Raw genomic sequence first — 18,022 nt, forward strand, 5'->3', positions numbered from 1 at the left:
GTAAACATAATTTAGATTCATGATTAACATTTCAAAGTCTGGAGTACAGCTCGTCGAGGGTATTGTGAAATTCTGCAATAACACAGTCAGACTAATTAATGAAGCCTGTGACCTTGGGTTTGTTATTTGTATGCTACTTCACTGTGTTTTAAACATAATAACCCCCTTTTGCTCAATGACAGGCATGCAAAAGAAAACAAAAAACACCCTTATTTCCCATTCTCTCACTCACTCTGTTTTTTTCCCAATTTTTTTACTTGTAAATATTGTTTGACATGAAATATTCATCAAAAATCTTTTCATTGGTGCATCTTTGTAATTATTACTAATATATGACCCAAAAGATACACCATCTAGCCATAACAATAAAACCACTGGCACTATATGTGTAGGCTCCCCTCCCCTCATCCTGCTAAAACAGCTCTCATCCTTTGAGGCATAGACTCCACAAGACCACTGAAGGTGATCTGTGGTATCTGGCCCCAAGACAATAGCAGCAAATCTTTTAAAGGGGATGTCTACGATGGTGAGGAAATGCTGTTTTCCGTGGTTTGTTCATGTTCCACGTCTTTTAATGTGGAACAATATGTTTAACGGGGAAAAAAATGACTGCTGTTTGTATGTGGCTGATGTTTAAGATGTCTATGTTATTATTAACAGTTTAAAATACCACAGTAACTCATTTGTAACTAGAGTTGTTTAGTTTTGTAGCACTTTGCAGTAGAAATGGGAGACATTCCACCTTAAGAGATCTGAAACAGCAAAAATGTTTGGAGTTCTCGCCACTGTCTAAATCTCCAGATGCCTTTGCTCTGACATAAGAAGTGAGTGAGAGAAAACCTAGCGTACTGGACTGAGACAGTTTTTTTTTACCCATTTACTGACACTGGGGATTTGTAAACAGATTAGACCAGTTTTGAGCATGCAAACAGATTGGTGAACTAGCAAATGGTGAGGAAATATCTAAATTTCTAAATCCAAAAGGTCGGCTTTAGGTCCTGTAAGTTGTGAGGTCCCCATGGATAGGACTTGGTTTTTTTCCCCTTTTTGCTTGATCAAAGAAAGATCTTAGGGAATACCTTTGCCATGAAGTGACTTATTTGGTCTGCAGCACTTTCCATTGCTTCATGGTCAATTTCTGATGCTCACTCACACTGCCATTGGCCTCATTAATGAGATATCATACATTTTAGTGATTTAATGTTTTGGCTGATTTGGTGTATATTCCATGGGCATTTGATTCTGTTTACTGATTTAAATATTTTTATATTTCAGTTGGACCCTCGCCCAATTTCAAGACAGAAATTTTTCAATCAAATCCCAAAAAATGTAAGTTACACATCAATCCATCCAGTCATCTACACACCCAGCCATTGCTTACACACAAATTCATTCATGAATTCAGCCAGTCACCCATTCATCATTTCTCATATTCATTCTTCCATTAATCCACCCACTTGCCTCTCCATTCACTCACCCATTTTTCCATCTACCCTCCCCTTTGTCATCCCCAATCCACCAACCCATCCATCTACCGCACCCCATTTTGTCACCCATTTGTACATTCATTCATCCATCCATTATGCTCATCCATCTTGTCATCCATACACCCAACCACCAATGTCCGGTCCATCCAGCTCATTCACCCATCCATCAACACATTTAGTCACTCACCTATCTATTAATTCAACCATTCATTTAGACACCCATCCATCAGCCACGTATCAGTGCTGTCATTCATTCACCCACTCACACATCCATTCATTCATGTCCTAGTCCTCCAGTACACCCATCTCCCCAACTGCCCATTCACCCCTCCACACACACATTTAGTCACTCATCTATCTATTCATCCATTAATTTCCACTCAATCATTCACTTATTCACCCAAACATCCATTAATGCCTTAGTCCACCAGTCCATCCATTTACTTACAAGTCCATTCATCCATTAATTCGTCCACTCATTCATACATCCATTCATTTATCCATTCATTCATTCATTCGTTCATTTGTTCATTCATTCATCCACTCACCCAACCATACATTCATCCCCTAGTCCACCAGCCCATCCAGCTACTCTACAAGATACAGTTAGTTACTCAGTAGTTACTTTCAGATACTTTCACATAGTGCTTTATTTTAAATAATAATAATATGAATTAAACAACATTATGTAAATATTTAATTCAGTAAAGTACTGTAATCTTATACGTTGAGCAGCAATGTACAATGTCTTTGTTGTAAATTCTACCTACCTGCTGGCCACTGGCTTTGGGCTGTTTACACCTGCCTCATCCGGTGTTAAAATACATTTTTATTTCCTGTTATAATTTTAAAACCTAGGCCATTAACACAAATGGAAGCTGATCTGAAGCACATTAAACGGCACATGACTGTACTAAACTATTAGGCATTGCACCAGTGGCTGGACATTTTCTTCAAAGTAGAACAGAGTGCAGGATGTAAATGTGTGTTGGTCTGGTATTTGTGTGTGTTATACCTTTACAGCAGAACCAGCCAAACCAACAGCAAAGAGAAGAAGGAGACGTAACTCCGCCGGCAGTGCATCCAATACCAACACCGGAAACAGCAAGAAGCGCAGTCCAGGCAACAGCTTCAGCCTGCCCACACAGGTGGACACAGAGCATACACACATGTATCCTGCCCATGAGAAGTCTGGGGACACCTAGCATTTCTCTGCAATGTTTTTTTTTTTTTTTTTGTGCCGTTACACAAAAGTGCACTTAATCAGTTCACAAAAACGTAACATCTTAAACCATTTACCTAGGTAACAGCTAATTATTTTGTTCTCCTCCATGATGCCCCCTATTTGTTATGTAGAATTGCTCAAATTTCCTGATTTAAAGAATCACTAAGTATAATTTTACAGCTATAAAATCATTGTGATGCTACACCAACCTGTAATAGACAGGGAATAGAGCTTGGCACTGCAGAAACTCATTTGGAGGAGTGTAGGAAGCCATCCCCTTAACCTCCCCCCTTGAATGCAGGACAGTGGTGTAAAAGTGAATTACATTCTGCAAGCCAAGGAGCAGAAATACCAAATCTTACCTAGTGCTGCTTTAATTTAGTTGCTTACATTTGTGTACAATATTGAACAACCAAACCAGGTATCGGGTGATCCTCAAGGGGTGGTTTGGTTAAACAAGCAGACTAGCATACAGAAAATGAATGTAGTCATTTATCTAAACAAAGAAATGCTTACCACCCAAATGTTTATGACTATTATAAGTAAAATATTACTCTCTTCTTTCTGCATAGTATAGTATAGTATGTATTTGTGAAAAAAGCTCAATTTCAGTCCAAAATACAACAAAAATACAATATATCTGAATGAAAAACCTGACTGCTTAGCTGTTTACCCGTTTTTACTTGATATCTGAATTTATATTTCATTTTACAACATGTTGTCTGTGCAGGAACATAGATGTTACTTAATATACATTTTATTTATTTATTTATTTACACACAAAAGTTAACGTGTCCCCAAACTTCACTCAGATGTTTGCAGTATTAAGTAAAATACCTCTCATAAGAATGTTAGAAAGATTGTGGACCTTGTATGAGTGTGTGCACGTGTGTGTGTGTGCTTGTGTGTGTGTGTGTGTGTGTGTGTGTGTGTGTGTGTGTGTGTGTGCACGTGTATGTGTGAAAAGTAGATTAGAATCAGCTTTAAGGGAGCAGCAGTGTTCTTTTTTTAATACTGTGGTTAGAATAGAACTATTAAATAGTTATTAATATTGATTTATTGACTATAGAATTTGATTCATAAATTTTTACATTTTTTTGATCCATGATTTGTAATTGTTCAGATTTTCTCTTAATTCAAACGGAGATTTTTATTGTTTAATTGATGATGTCATACTAAGTGCTTGCTAATGTGCTTTCATCTAACTGGTCTAATTGATATGTTTGTAATTGATAGCAATTAGTCGTAATTGATTTGATGATAATTAGTACTGTCCGTCTCTGGTCCCCAGCCCAAACGTGTCGCCGGGGAAACGAGGGGTGGCGGGTGGCTGGAGGCGGAGCTTAGGTAGGTGACTGACACGTGCAGATGGTTATCGCACAGCATGTGCTGTCTTAACGAGCTTATTAGCAATGCAAATGAACTTAATTAGCAGACATGTTGTAGCTATGCTTTGTCTGAATGAGCAAATTAAAGAGCAAAGAGATAGTATCTGTAGACAAGGGTGTGTGTGTGTGTGTGTGTGTGTGTGTGTGTATGGAAAAGTATAAGTGTGAACATATTCATATTTACATTCTACATTTTTAAGATTTAAATATTTTGTTGTTTATTGTTTATTATTTAATATTTGTTTCTCATTGATAACGGATACTGTATTTTTCTTTCTCCCATTATTTTTTATTGCTTTCTTTCTATTTCTCTCAACCCACCCCCGTCCCCCCCCCCCCTCTCTCTCTCTCTCTCTCTCTCTCTCCCACTGTCTCTCTCAATATCCCTCTATCTCCCCCTCCCCCTCTCTCCCTCTCTATTTCTTTCACTCTGTCCTTCTTTTCCATCACTTTTTTCTCTTTCAATCTCTTTCTTGCTCTATTCTTTTCCCTCTCCCTCCTCTACCCTCCCACCACCTTCCTCCTCCTTCTTTCTCCCTGCCTCTGCCTCTCCTTCACTCTCTTTCTCTCCCCCTTTACACCCCCCCCCCCCTTTTATGCCCATATTTTTCCCCCTTTCTGTCTCCCCCCTTCTCTTTCTCTCTCTGTCTCTCTCTGGCTGTAGGATGTAATGGTGGTTGGGGAGCCGTCTCTGATGGGGGGGGAGTTGGGGGACGTGGACGAGCGCTTGATCACGAGGCTGGAAAACGAACAATATGACCCCACCAATGGTCTCCATGACGATGGTCTCCATGACTACGCCAACTCACAGGCGCTCAGCAACAGCAGCCCCTGGAATGGCCAGCCTCCTGGCAACCAGGACAGCAAGCCTGATACCATGGCAACACAGCAGTTGGAGTAACATGAGCTGACAGCAGGTCGCCATGGATACGGAGCCACTAAGGGATGGGAGTGTTTGTCTGGGGATGGAGGGAAGGAATTTTTGTGTGTGTGTGTGTGCGTGTGTGTGTGCGTGTGTAAGCGAAGGTGACATATGATGTCATACCATACGTAAAACTATTACATTGGCTTTAATAGTGTTTTTTTCAATCTCCATCTCCAGAGACAGAAACCAATGAAATAAAAAATCAGTCAAAGCACACTTCTCCATTGCTTGCATCAGTAAAAAATTCAGATGTCATAGAAAGCTCTATAAATATGCTGCGTTATTGGCTTATTTCATACTGGACTTTTTAAGCTCCCTGGATGAACCTGCTTAATTCTGTTATATAATCTTTGTTTTTGGAAGTTGATGAACTTTGTCTTATTTGTGGATGACGTATTGTTTTTTTATGGGCACAGCTGCAGAAATGTTTCCCTTTTATTACCTAATTGTTTAATGTATAATGTAATATACCTGCAGGTACGTGTACTTACATTTAAGTGTGTATTTTCTGTATGCATTTATGCTTTTGAACTATTCGCATCAATAAAGTGTTTGGTTATGACAGCAGTCCAATGCCTTATTATTCTGTGAGTTATTTAATATTATTTGAATCAATGCTGAATTAAATAAAACATTTTCAATAAAGTGCAAGAACCTGTGTGTAAATTGACTAATTTTCCAATATTTTAAATGTATCATCTTTATACTTTTTTTCTGCCAGAGAATCAATATTCTTACGTTTATTATATAGTTTGTCATTTACAGTTGTAATTTATATATATATATATATATATATATATATATATATATATATATATATATATATATATATATATATATATATATAAAACTACTATATAACTTCAGGGACTTTGGCGGAAATCAATTGACAGCAGGATTGCACTCTAGCGGTCAGAGGCAGGCGTTACACTTCGCACTGTGTATGATAATAAATACAGGGCTTTACATCATTTATGTAGTTTTAAGGAATTTTACACGAGGTTTTAAGCAGCAATGATTTAGAAGAAGTATAATAACAACAACAAAAAAATGTGAAGTTAATTTTTCAGCTAAAATTCTTGTTTTCTAATGTGTAATATAGCCCAGAGGTGACATGTTGGCTCTGCAGATAGGGTCACAGCCACACAGCTCCAGGGTCCTGAGATTGTATGTTCAGACCTCGCCTCAGGTCACTATCTGTGTGGAGTTTAGTGAGTTCTGCCTGTGTGGGTTTCCTCCATTTGCTCTGGTTTCTTACTACATTAAAAATGTGACCTTGTTGATGAAGCAGTTACAGAAAAGTAATGAATGAGTAGTGCCTAGTATATGAACAGTGTTAAAGTTTCAAAATGTGCTATTCAGTCCTAAGTCAACATATTTTATTTATTTAAAGATTCTAATTAGAGATTCTAACACTTTTTCCACATTGCTATGTTATAGCAGATATGATTGTTGTGCATATGTGAGTATTATAGTCATCAACTGACCATGTCACACACATATAATTGGGACTGCAATACAAAAAACAAAAAACACTGAAACCGGAAAGAAAGAAACTTCCCATAATGCGGGCCTACTGCAAATTTTAAAATGCAGCCAGTACAGTGTGATACACAAAGACCCTTCTGTGCTAATGGAGCCTGAGCTCAGAGCCTGAGCAACTGGGAATGAGCAAAGTGAGCACACAGTTAATTTCACTTCAGTTTTTCTCTTGCTGCTATATAAATATCAAAGATGAAAGAATCATGTGAATAAACGGGTTCTTTAGTATGACTTCAACAACACATTGCATTCCTCATTTACACTGCAAAGGGTTGTGTCTGCCTCATTATACATGCAGCAAAATATTCTGACATATTTCTCAGAATTATTCTGACTTTATTCTGAGGATACTATTTGTCATTATGGCCCTAAAACTGAAAATGAAAATGAAATTTACATACATAAACCTACCAATGTGTGTTTTTAGACCATGGGAGGAAAGCGGAGCACCGAGAGGAAACCCACAGAGAAAACACACCAAATTCCTCACAGACAGTCACCAGGAGTTGTGCTTGAACCCACAATCCCAGGAGCTGTGTGACATCAACACTACCTGCAGCACCACCATGTTGCTTGCTTGAAACACAGCCATGTAAAAAAAAGTTTTATGCCATAAACATGTCTGCCTCTATTATTTATTTATTTAATTTATTAACAATTTAATCATACACATGGGGCACCAGGTGGCCCCTACATACTGCTGGAAACTACATCTGGTAGTGACATTCCAGGTTTTCTTTAAAAATAGATTTTATTTATATGTTAATATTTTATAATGACGAGATACATGCTCCATATACACTTTACATTAAATTAACATTGTGAACAAATAAAAGCAGTTTTTTAGAGTGTTGGGGCATCATTCTACAGTGATCCATTTATTTTGCACAGATATAATCTGCCTGAGAGAGTGGTCCTCATTAGAAAATGTAATATCTGAAGTACACAAAACATATCTATATAAGCCAGAAGCATTTGGAAATATGCTGTGGAGTAATTGGCCACTATGACCAAAGACATTTTAGATAAAATGGGATGGCATTTAAAGAAAGTAACAACACATTGCAGGTAGTTAAGTAAGGGGTGGAGTTGAGGGGCAACTAGTAGAACTGGAAACATTTCAATTAGATAGAAGAATAAATATAATATGATGCAAATTTGCAGTCAATAAAAAATTAAAGGCAAAAAGAGACCATTAAATTCCACAGCAGGGGCCTGCTCCACAAAGCAGGATATAAGTTAGATAACTTAAGCCCAGAGTTGAAGACTGTTCAACAGGAATATGGCTCTTAGCTCATTAACTGTTGGACACATTTGACTTGAGACTTAAATTGTCTGGCTAAACTAAAAAACCTTGGGCAGTATTCCACACAGGAGGGTTTGTCTGTTTAGCCAGACAGACACAAATTCAACCCTGCCCAAAAGAAAAAGAAAATCCTTAATTTGAGTTTACGTTATGGAGCTAACTGAGAAATCCTATATGTAGACTGAACCCCGTCATTTTTTATTCCAAAAAACTCAACGAAATGTGCCATTAGGTGCATGGTCCCTTTAAAACGGTCTAGCTAGCTTTAAAACAGGTTAGTATTCAATTAATTATTTTTGTATCACTTTATTTTTTTATTTTAATTGTGTTTATTCATTAATTGTACCTTGTGTTTAAGACAAAATATCTACAGTATTTTATATTAAAAACAAAAGTGTTTCCAGTGTATTTACTTTTTTGGGTGATGACGTAGGAGTGTTGTGTCTGTTGTGGCGGTGAATGAGTGAAGATGGCGGACTCGGTCGCGGCGGGGCTGGGGGATGAAAAAGAGGAGAAAGAAGCCAAAAAGGATGAGAAAGAAAGGGGGAAATGGACTGTTGGTGCCTCGAGTAAACCGGAGGAAATCAGCGGCTCTTCCGAGCTGACCGAGACTCTGGGATTTTATGAGAGAAAAGCGAAACGGCAGGACAGTAGGCACAATGTTTCGGGTAAGAGCAGAGCGTCAGCCCCAATATATTCACTGTTCAATCGACTCTTCACTAATACATTGCTCTGTAATGTAGTGTAGTCGGATCTAACGTAAAGTAACGCATTGCCATGTAATGTATATGTACGCTGATTCAGCTAACATTTGTGGAAGCTCGCTAACAGGGTTGACAGCTTACTACACTAAGGCTGTATTCCTAATGGCTCCTTATATCCTACTTAGTGTACTTCCCCCGTCGTGAAAATAAAAATAATACATTCTAGAGCAAAGTAGTGTTTCAAATTTTAGAAATGCAGACATTCACCTTTCATATATAAATTCATATGACACTGGCGTATTTGAACGTAGAAATCTTGACCTAATTAGTGCACTACATAGGCAATAGGGTTCTAAATGAGACTAAGCCCCTCACACTGCTACTCCTCGTTTGTCTCGTACACTTGTGTAGTTACAAATGTTTGTAACGTTGAAATTTAACGCTTTCAGGCGTTGATATCCACATTTTACAGGCATTTGTAACAAACGACATATAAGGAAACGGGCAAATTTCTCTCGCTGATGTGTGTTTATCTCTGCTCTTCTGTAAACGCAGTGCAAAATTCAGCTAATGTTTCTCTTAGCCAATGTTAATTAGTTGCTGTGAAGACAAATGTGATATACAAAGCTATTTGAGATTTAATTAGGATTGACTAATTTACTATATTTCCATTTTCAACATTAGCTAACACGTAGCTGTTCAGCCACTCAGAGTCAGAAAAACATAACAAAATATGACACAGAGGCCTTAGCAAATAATTATATGTTTTTAATGTCAGTTTTTAAAGTGTGTCCATTTTAAAACTTGTGGATATATTCATGTAATCTTTTTTTAAACACCAGAAAACATAGTATAAGTGAAATAAGTAGTCATGGTTTAGCATTTTCACTTTGAACCTATAGTATTCCAAACACAAAGTCTCAAACAGACTGTCAGACATTCTTGCATCATAAAACTAAGGAACAAATCCCCTCAAATTGAGGGCGGGACTTTCAAGTTAAATAGAAGTGTTGGAGGGGTTAATGGATAAAAAAGGTGCAGACTATTTGCATATTCATAGATCCAAATATACAGAACGGATGCAAGGGTGTAAAATTACAGTTAAGCCAGGTACTTTTTAAGGTATTAGAGGATTTTTTTCTTGGTTACTTTAGATGTGTGAAAGGGGCTCATGTATTCCCAGACATGGCTAATCCATTATCCTAAGAATACTAGCTATTTCTTTTTGTTTCAGGAATGTTCTTCTTTTCTTAGCAACTTATTGTTCAGCTATTTATGAATTCTAAAACGTAAAACTAGCTTAAAGTGGATATATTATGAATATATAATATAATATGAATATATTATATTTTTAATTAATTTGGAGTGCCTGATTGGTTGGGCTGCCTAAGTCAGAAAACATGGGGTTCATCTCATCATTGGAGTATCTCCAATCAGAGTGCTGGGCCTGCGTTTTTGTTAGAGAGAGCAACGCTGAGAGTGGACAAATAAGAAAAAAAGTGAAAATAGGCAGAGAATAAGAAAACTGAACAAAAAATGCTGAAAAATGAAAGATCCTTTTCCTCACTCCTCTCTGCTTCTTGCTCAAGGTTGTGGTGAGCTGTATGTGGCTCAAATTTTTTTAAAGCAGCAGGCAATCTAGCTGTTTTGAAAATGAGCTATTTAGACTGGTTGAGAATAATGCTGTGGATTTGGATCTCATAATTTTTTTATTAAAATATATGATTTCATTAAAACTACAGAAAACAATTAAAAGAGTACACATATAGGCCAGCTGGAGATATGTTACAAAGACGTTAAAATTCACTGCTATGAAGCAGATGTTGTTGTGTTGATTCCTTTAATGTTGCTGTGAAAGGGGGAGAAAAATCGAACAGATTTCGCATAATATCTAATGTATATAATATGATGCACTGATAGAACACAGACATTTTGGCACAAAGACTTTGTTCAGTTCTCATATTAATAGTATGCCAGGCAACACTGGTATATAGGCTAGACCAAACAAAGATGTACACCACCCCCTTAGTTATGTCATCAACAGGTCACAGATACTCTTCATCGTCCAGTATAGCATTTAAAATATAAACAAATAAAAATGTAATGACAATTTATTCACAATATATAACAACTCAGGAAACAGCAGTTTCTGTAAAATTTACAGCCACTTGACTGATAAATATATGTACATTTTATCCAAAAACGTTCCCACCAATTAATAATAATAATTTAAAAAAAAATGGAAAAAAACACCTCAGGGAGAAATCTCCATTTATAGCTTTTGGATTCACTGTATTCACCTTAAATACACTCCTGATCAAAATCTTAAGACCAGCTAAAAAATTGCAAGAATTTGTATTTTGCACTATTGGATCTTAAGAAAGTTCTAAGTAGAGTTTCACAATGCTAAATGAAGAAATGGGAACAAGAGACAAAAGATCTTTGGGCAGGCAGTTCACTGAAAACAACAGTTTAACTTTCTCTGCCGCAGTAGTTTCTCACAGTCTCCATACCTTGGTAAAGCATCCATCCATCCATATTTTTGTTTTTATTTGTCATTATGTTCTTCACACATAGCTAAGGCTCCAAGGGCATGCTAACATATAAACCGCAAAGGTCGATAGGAATGTTGTTCTTCCCCGAACTCTGAACGTCTCATGAATTCGGATGTGTATAAGAATCTTGTGTCATCGTATTATTGCAAACAACACAACTGAAGCATTTGGAATTACCTTTTGAAATCTTGTGTTTTTTTGTGTTCATTTACCACAGTTCATTTATGTTTGTGTAGTATACTCTCTGCTCTGTCTGTTGCTCAGATAATAATATTTAAGTGACTAAACCCAATGATGTTTTAATGGGTCCAGTCTGTCTCAGGAATTTTCAACTAAAAAAAGTGTCTTCTTAAATTGCAATCCAAATAACTCACTATGGGGTCACTCAGAGGCACCTGTTGTATAGATTTACCCTAATGTCATGAAGCTCTACTTCTCTATTACATTTACAAACCTTACTAATGTGTTCATTCAGAATAAATGTTTTTAGAAATGTGAATATGGAATAGTGGAAGACACCACTGAAGGGTAAACATAAACACACTTTAAACTTTTTTTTTTGTTTAATTAATTAATTACTTAATTAATTTATTTTTTAAACCCAAATTTAGTCATTATTAATAGTTCACTCCCTAGGTCTGCCCCAGGCACACAATTCTACCATGCTGTTACCATATGCTTTCTCTTAGACACACGAAGCCGGTCAGTGCATTGTTATTGAACAGCTCCACATGTTTGGAGTCTGTTACTTTCACTTACTTTTTCTGCTGTATTCAATTGCAATGTTAATATATATCCCACAGCATTTAGCAACAAATCTATGTGTATCCAAGATCAAAGTAAGTTAAATGATTTTGGGTAGATATAGAAAATAAAAACATTATGAATTTTCATTTTGTGTCAAGCAGGAACAAAGTTGTAAATGAATCTATATACAGTTGTTAAAATCAAAACTGTTTGTTTGCACAATCAGACAGGTACTGTGTTTGAGTCTCTTGTTAATTTTCTTTCCTATAATTCTAGTTATGTGCATTGTTCAAGCTGTAGAACAGACCCTGAGAATATAATCCTTATTTTTCATTTGTCAGAAAGACAAAACCCCATTCACACTGTGACATACGTGAAATAAAATGTGGATTTTTATAAACATGGACATAGTTTACAGGCAATAATTGAACTTATTTATGATTCTCTACACCGCTGTAAAGGCAGAGACAAGCTTTTACAAATTTACATGCACTGAGAAATCAGATTACTGAGCTAAGAGTATGCTGTTTACATGACCACTTAAATAATCAGATGACTGCAGAAATGCGACATGTCCATTGTACTGAGGAAAACAGCAGCTACTTATTTTGATTGAAATCAGTTAATTTCCTTTGTTTTGGAGATTTGTCTCTGGATGTATGGCCAGAAATACCTGTGGATAATTTTCTGGGAGAACTAGTGAAGCTTGATTTTGATTTTGCCTCACACTTAAATGTTTTAAGCTGAACTTGTATAAATGCTGTCCGCTGTGTTTTATAATTTTTGGAAATTTTTTCCTTCACATATTTCTCCTTCCTTATGTTTATGGAGTAATCATAGTTTTCTGACCTCTTCAATGACATTTTTGTTTATATATACAGTACTGTGCAAAAGTCAGAGACCACACATTTAGAACCAGAACTATATGACAGAAACCACAGATAAATATTAAATCAATATTTTGGATATAAAAGTTATTTTTGTTATAAATGGTTGTAAAAAAGTAGATGGAGAGTCTCTCCATCTCATTAGTTTTCCTGCTGCCCTGATAACACGAGCCTATGTCATCTGAAGTTTTTTCGCAAATATATAGGTGGGAACACAACTCATTTAGTTTTTTTTCTGCTGAGATTTTGTTATTGCACATAACATTTGTGAAATGTTTGGATGAAAATTCAGATATTCTTCTGTAGCATTATATTTGTTTGGCATTGTTACACAGATTAATTTAGATTAGTGCTTGTTAAATGTGAGCTTTAAGTGGTCAACTGTACAGTTTAATCCAAATCATATTAAGCTTTAGGAATCAAACAAAAACAACAACACCTTTCCTTTTGAATTTAATGTAGCTCAAGGACATCTTCTGGGAGTTAAATAATGATTGTTCATGAGTTTTATACAGTGCTGTGATTAACAAAGCGACTAAACCTGCATTTAATACACAGTCATCCCACACAGCTTGATGAGTCATGGCTGTTTTAGGGTTATTGGGTTTGTTTTAAAATGTGCTTGTTTGTCGTCGTCTGTACAGTACTGTTCAGTAGAGGATGGCAAATACAGAATGATCAATGAACGCAAATATTTGTTCTCTTAAGTCCATCTCAATTCACTTACATCCAGCAGTGTTTGTCAGTATTATATTTTCTGAATTACTGACCCTTTGCAAAAGAAATGCCAATCAACTCTTTCTGTAGTTACTATTACTTTGGTTTTCAGTCTATATATTTAGGCTTCTTATAGCATCAATGAAGCAAACTAAGTCTCTGAGCACAAAGGAACATTTTTGAAGCTTATTAAAAATTAAATAGCCTCCTTAGTGTGTTCATTAGACATGTACATGTTTGGCTTAATTGCATAAAAATGTATTCTATATGCACAGTTTACATTAATCAAAGCACAGATATAATGGAGCAACTGGAGTTTAAATGCTAGAAGGCTAAGAAAGATGAGGTTTGAGCATGAAACTGCGCTAATGCTAAAGCCAATGTCCTGAAGGATTTTGGAGCAGTCCAAAAATTTTTTTTTTCTTTTTTTCACCCCCACATTTTATATTTTATTGGCACATATAGTCAGGTTCACACGTAGAAACTTTTTTTTTGCCACAGTCTCATGGTATACATGTAAAGCGAGCAGCAAGGAAAGAAAAAAAATCTAAATTGAAGATGAACAATTAAAAGTATCAGTTTCAGACAGTTCTTCAAGGTATGATACCAATAGTTTCCGTATCTGCCAGAATAGGTGTCCTCAGATGCCAGCTGTATGTCAGTTGTTCCAAAGGGAGTACTGTTGTAATTTGAGCTAACCAGAAATGAACAGATGGAGCTTGAGGAGTTGACCATAAAAGTAAAATGCATTTCTTAGCTCAGGACACTAAAATAAAAAAATAAATGTCTTATTCTATTATTATGCACAAATTCTGTATCAAAAATGTAAAGAAAAAGAACAGGACTAAAGGCTAGTCAGACATTCAGTATTTTCTCAAGTTCTTGATGTATGCCTTTCCAAAAGAATTGCATCTTGTCACATGACCAAAACAATGTAAATATGTACCTTTTTCCAGTTTTCATTTGAAAAAGAGACCAGAGTGATCTGGAAAAAATTTATGAGGATGGACTGGTGTAAGATAAGTTTTATTAATACATTTTTAATTAATTTCATAAGTAGATATTGAGCATAATTTAGGATATAGGCTCTACCATATTGTTCTCCAGTTGTCATCACTTATATTTGTTTCAAGGTCCCTTTTTCATAAACTCTTCATTTGAGGCAGTGATGAGGCACAGGCATTAGACAGTAACTCTATAACTGTATAATCTGTCAGTTCTGATCTCAACTGATCCCTGTCGTGTATGGGTTTGATAAAATTCCGGATTTACAAGTATTGGTAGGAGTGAGCAGATAGTAGACCCAACATTTAACCATGAAGATTCTCTCCTGTAACTACACCAAGTGAACATGTTTTTAATCTGAGTGAACCAGTAGTATATATGGAAATTGGAGTTTGGAAATGTTTTAATCCCTGTTGAGATTACTGGACAGCCATGTTTAATCTGACTTACTCACCAGGCTGATTGTTAGCAGCTAAGTTAGCAAACGTTAACCTAGGTGATTTGTTTAATTGTTCTTGACATTTGTGCAATTTCCTTCCAGTGAAAGGTCAAAATGTGACAAAACAGTCCTATTCACACTTTAGATAATTGTACACATATACTGTACTGTGCAAAAGTCAGAGACCACACATTTAGAACCAGAACTATATGACAGAAACCACAGATAAATATTAAATGAATCTTTTGGATATAAAAGTTATTTTTGTTATAAATGGTTGTAAAAAAGTAGATGGAGAGTCTCTCCATCTCATTAGTTTTCCTGCTGCCCTGAAAACACGAGCCTATGTCATCTGAAGTTTTTTCGCAAATATATAGGTGGGAACACAACTCATTTAGTTTTTTTTCTGCTGAGATTTTGTTATTGCACATAACATTTGTGAAATGTTTGGATGAAAATTCAGATATTCTTCTGTAGCATTATATTTGTTTGGCATTGTTACACAGATTAATTTAGATTAGTGCTTGTTAAATGTGAGCTTTAAGTGGTCAACTGTACAGTTTAATCCAAATCATATTAAGCTTTAGGAATCAAACAAAAACAACAACACCCTTCACCTTTCCTTTTGAATTTAATGTATCTCAAGGACATCTTTTTACATGTTTTAACAAAATGCTGACTGATATACCACACATATACACAAAAAGTTGTATTTAATCGATCTACGACAAATAATTTATATCACAAATCTGACATAGTGAATGTTGTGAACGTTGTGTCTGATCCCAGCATAACTTAGGAAAATATGCACTAAGAACCATAGAAAGGACCAATTGATTTACTGCCTTAATTCTGCTCAAACTAGAGGAATACAGAGGTGCAATTTTTAAAATTAAGATTAATAATGTTCATCATTGCTCCTCATTAGAAGAACATAAAAGTAACATGAAAATAATTTGACAGGCACTTTAGAGGAACATTAAAAAAAAAAAATCAAATATGTTTTCTAACTTTCCGAACGTAGTCAATCAATTAAGGTCTGTTTGCTTCTTGCACTGGAGCTCTGAGGCTAATAGGTATAAGACATAGTAGAAGCTTACATTTCACCAATTAGCTTTGTACAGACTGCTTGGCTAAAGCCTCAGCTTAGACACTACTATATTTAGTGTTTCCTCCCTATTGGATCTTCAGTACTGCTGTACAAAAGACCAACCTTTTAAAGTACATTTAAAAAGTAGTCATGTGTTTAATTGTTCATTTTCATTTCTATTCCTCCTTCCCTTGTATCTTAGCTCCTTTCTCTGAAAATGCAAAGAAATTGCACAAGGAACTCCTCAAAAACAGAAGGAATGAGAACCAAGCTTGTTTACCAAATGAGATGTCATTCATATTATCTTTTACTTGCCATTAATAAACATTTATCCATTTTCACATCAGCTTTCTTTCCTGAAACAGCAGTAATTTTGTTAATATTAACAGTGCCCTGCTATGTACTAAATGTCACTCAAAAGCAAGGATTGATTTTCAGATTGCTTTTCAGGTCATGGGTACTGCCAAAGTTCTGTGTGAAAGACACATAATGGAGGATTTGGGGATGCATCAATTAGGGCTTTGAGATCCACCCACTGTAAATGCAGTAAGACCTTTCATGTCAAAGTTCACCACAGTTGAAAAAGCAGGAAAAAAGCTAAAGTTGTTATGCCTTAAAACTAGACGTATCAATCTTTAAACAATTTAATTGCGTTAATCGCAAGATTCATCTGTGATCAATCATGATTAATCACAAGTTAAAATGCTAGTGTTTCCTTTTTTTATTAAAAGATAGATAAAACAAATATGTAGAGTTTTATGCTCGAAAAAAATGCTTAGAATGCTTTATCATAACATTTCAGATTAATTTTTATTATGATATTTGAATTAGAATCGCTTAAATTGCTCAGTAAAATTTTCTGGTAGAGAGTTAACTTTAAGAAGAATGAAGCTCAGACACAAGCTTTAATTGAGAAAATGTCAGTGCGTAGCTCACAACTCAGACAACAAAACCCCTCCATATTTTAACTTAACAGTATAAGAGATAAATATGTGGATTAAGCCAGGCACATTTTGGGGGGGGGGGGGGACTTCTCACAACACCTGTGTGTGTGTGTATGCATGCACAGGTTTGTGAGAGGGAGGGAGAGACAGTAAGAGTGAGAATTATTTAATGAATTAATTCATATTTTAGTATTAAAATAGCTTAGAAAAGTAAAAATAGTAGACTCTGTAGAACCAGTAAATTATGGGAGTATGTTGCAACCAAAATTTGTTAATTGATTAATTTACATCTTTAAAAAATGAACATGTGATTCATTTGGAAATTTTACCAATTAAAAAAATAAGAAACAAAAATGCAAATTAAATGTGCTAACGCATGTGATTCATTTGGAGGTTTTAACGTGTTCATTTTTTTAAAAATGCAATTTAATAATTTTACAAATTTGGCCACAACTTTCTCCCACAATTCACTTTGACAGAACTACTTAAAACAAAATTTCCTCTAAAAGTATTAAGCTAAACTGTGTAAATTACCCATTATTTATAGATAATTGTAAGTCATACAATGTCAGAACCCACATTAATGGGCTTATTTGAAATGACTTAAAAGCCTGACAAGTGTATGACACCTGACAAGGTTGGAGGCAAGTGTATGATGATTTAGACCTGTAGTTTGCATAATATTTTTTGTGTGTATGTGGATTTAGATTTTTTGTAAAGCAGTCTTTTAAGTACAGTTTACCTGCCCTCAGTGTGTACTGTACACCTCAGAACAACCTTTCGTCCTCACTGCACTGGAACACGCTGAACCAAAGAGAACAAGCACATTCGCTATTGGCATTTTGTCAAACCAAATAAACACTTGAGGAGTAAGTGTGACTGGGCAAATCAAACACATTTTATTTTCTCCTTACTTCTTTTCTAAGGCAAACAGACAAGAGTCAGAATACTTTTACATTATTACAATAAGGAACAGATTGTATTGTGTTCTGTTGCTAATGTAATATATGTAATACAGAAGAAATATTATGTTTCTATAAATGTAGAAATATGTCTGTGCT

General features: G+C 35.6%; 2 protein-coding genes across 3 annotated transcripts in view; both read left to right on the top strand.

The window, feature by feature from the left end:
- Window positions 1–5,561, top strand: part of ldb2b (LIM domain binding 2b) — a 23,025-nt gene extending 17,464 nt beyond the window's left edge. The window contains exons 7-10 of one of the 2 annotated variants that reach the window (XM_066660140.1): window positions 1,276–1,329; window positions 2,511–2,635; window positions 4,004–4,059; window positions 4,765–4,871. In XM_066660140.1, the coding sequence (XP_066516237.1) occupies window positions 1,276–1,329; window positions 2,511–2,635; window positions 4,004–4,059; window positions 4,765–4,771 (242 nt within the window). In that variant the 3' untranslated portion in view covers window positions 4,772–4,871. Of the gene's footprint in view, window positions 1–1,275; window positions 1,330–2,510; window positions 2,636–4,003; window positions 4,060–4,764 lie in introns of both variants that reach the window. The other variant, XM_066660139.1, reaches the window with a different exon arrangement.
- Window positions 5,562–8,335: 2,774 nt separating this feature from the next.
- Window positions 8,336–18,022, top strand: part of tapt1b (transmembrane anterior posterior transformation 1b) — a 36,949-nt gene continuing 27,262 nt past the window's right edge. The window contains exon 1 of the mRNA XM_066660650.1: window positions 8,336–8,541. Within this exon, the coding sequence (XP_066516747.1) occupies window positions 8,343–8,541 (199 nt within the window). The 5' untranslated portion in view covers window positions 8,336–8,342. The remainder of the gene's footprint in view (window positions 8,542–18,022) is intronic.

The sequence above is a fragment of the Hoplias malabaricus genome, chromosome 2 (assembly GCF_029633855.1).
Source record: "Hoplias malabaricus isolate fHopMal1 chromosome 2, fHopMal1.hap1, whole genome shotgun sequence".
In the NCBI taxonomy this organism is placed as follows: domain Eukaryota; kingdom Metazoa; phylum Chordata; class Actinopteri; order Characiformes; family Erythrinidae; genus Hoplias; species Hoplias malabaricus.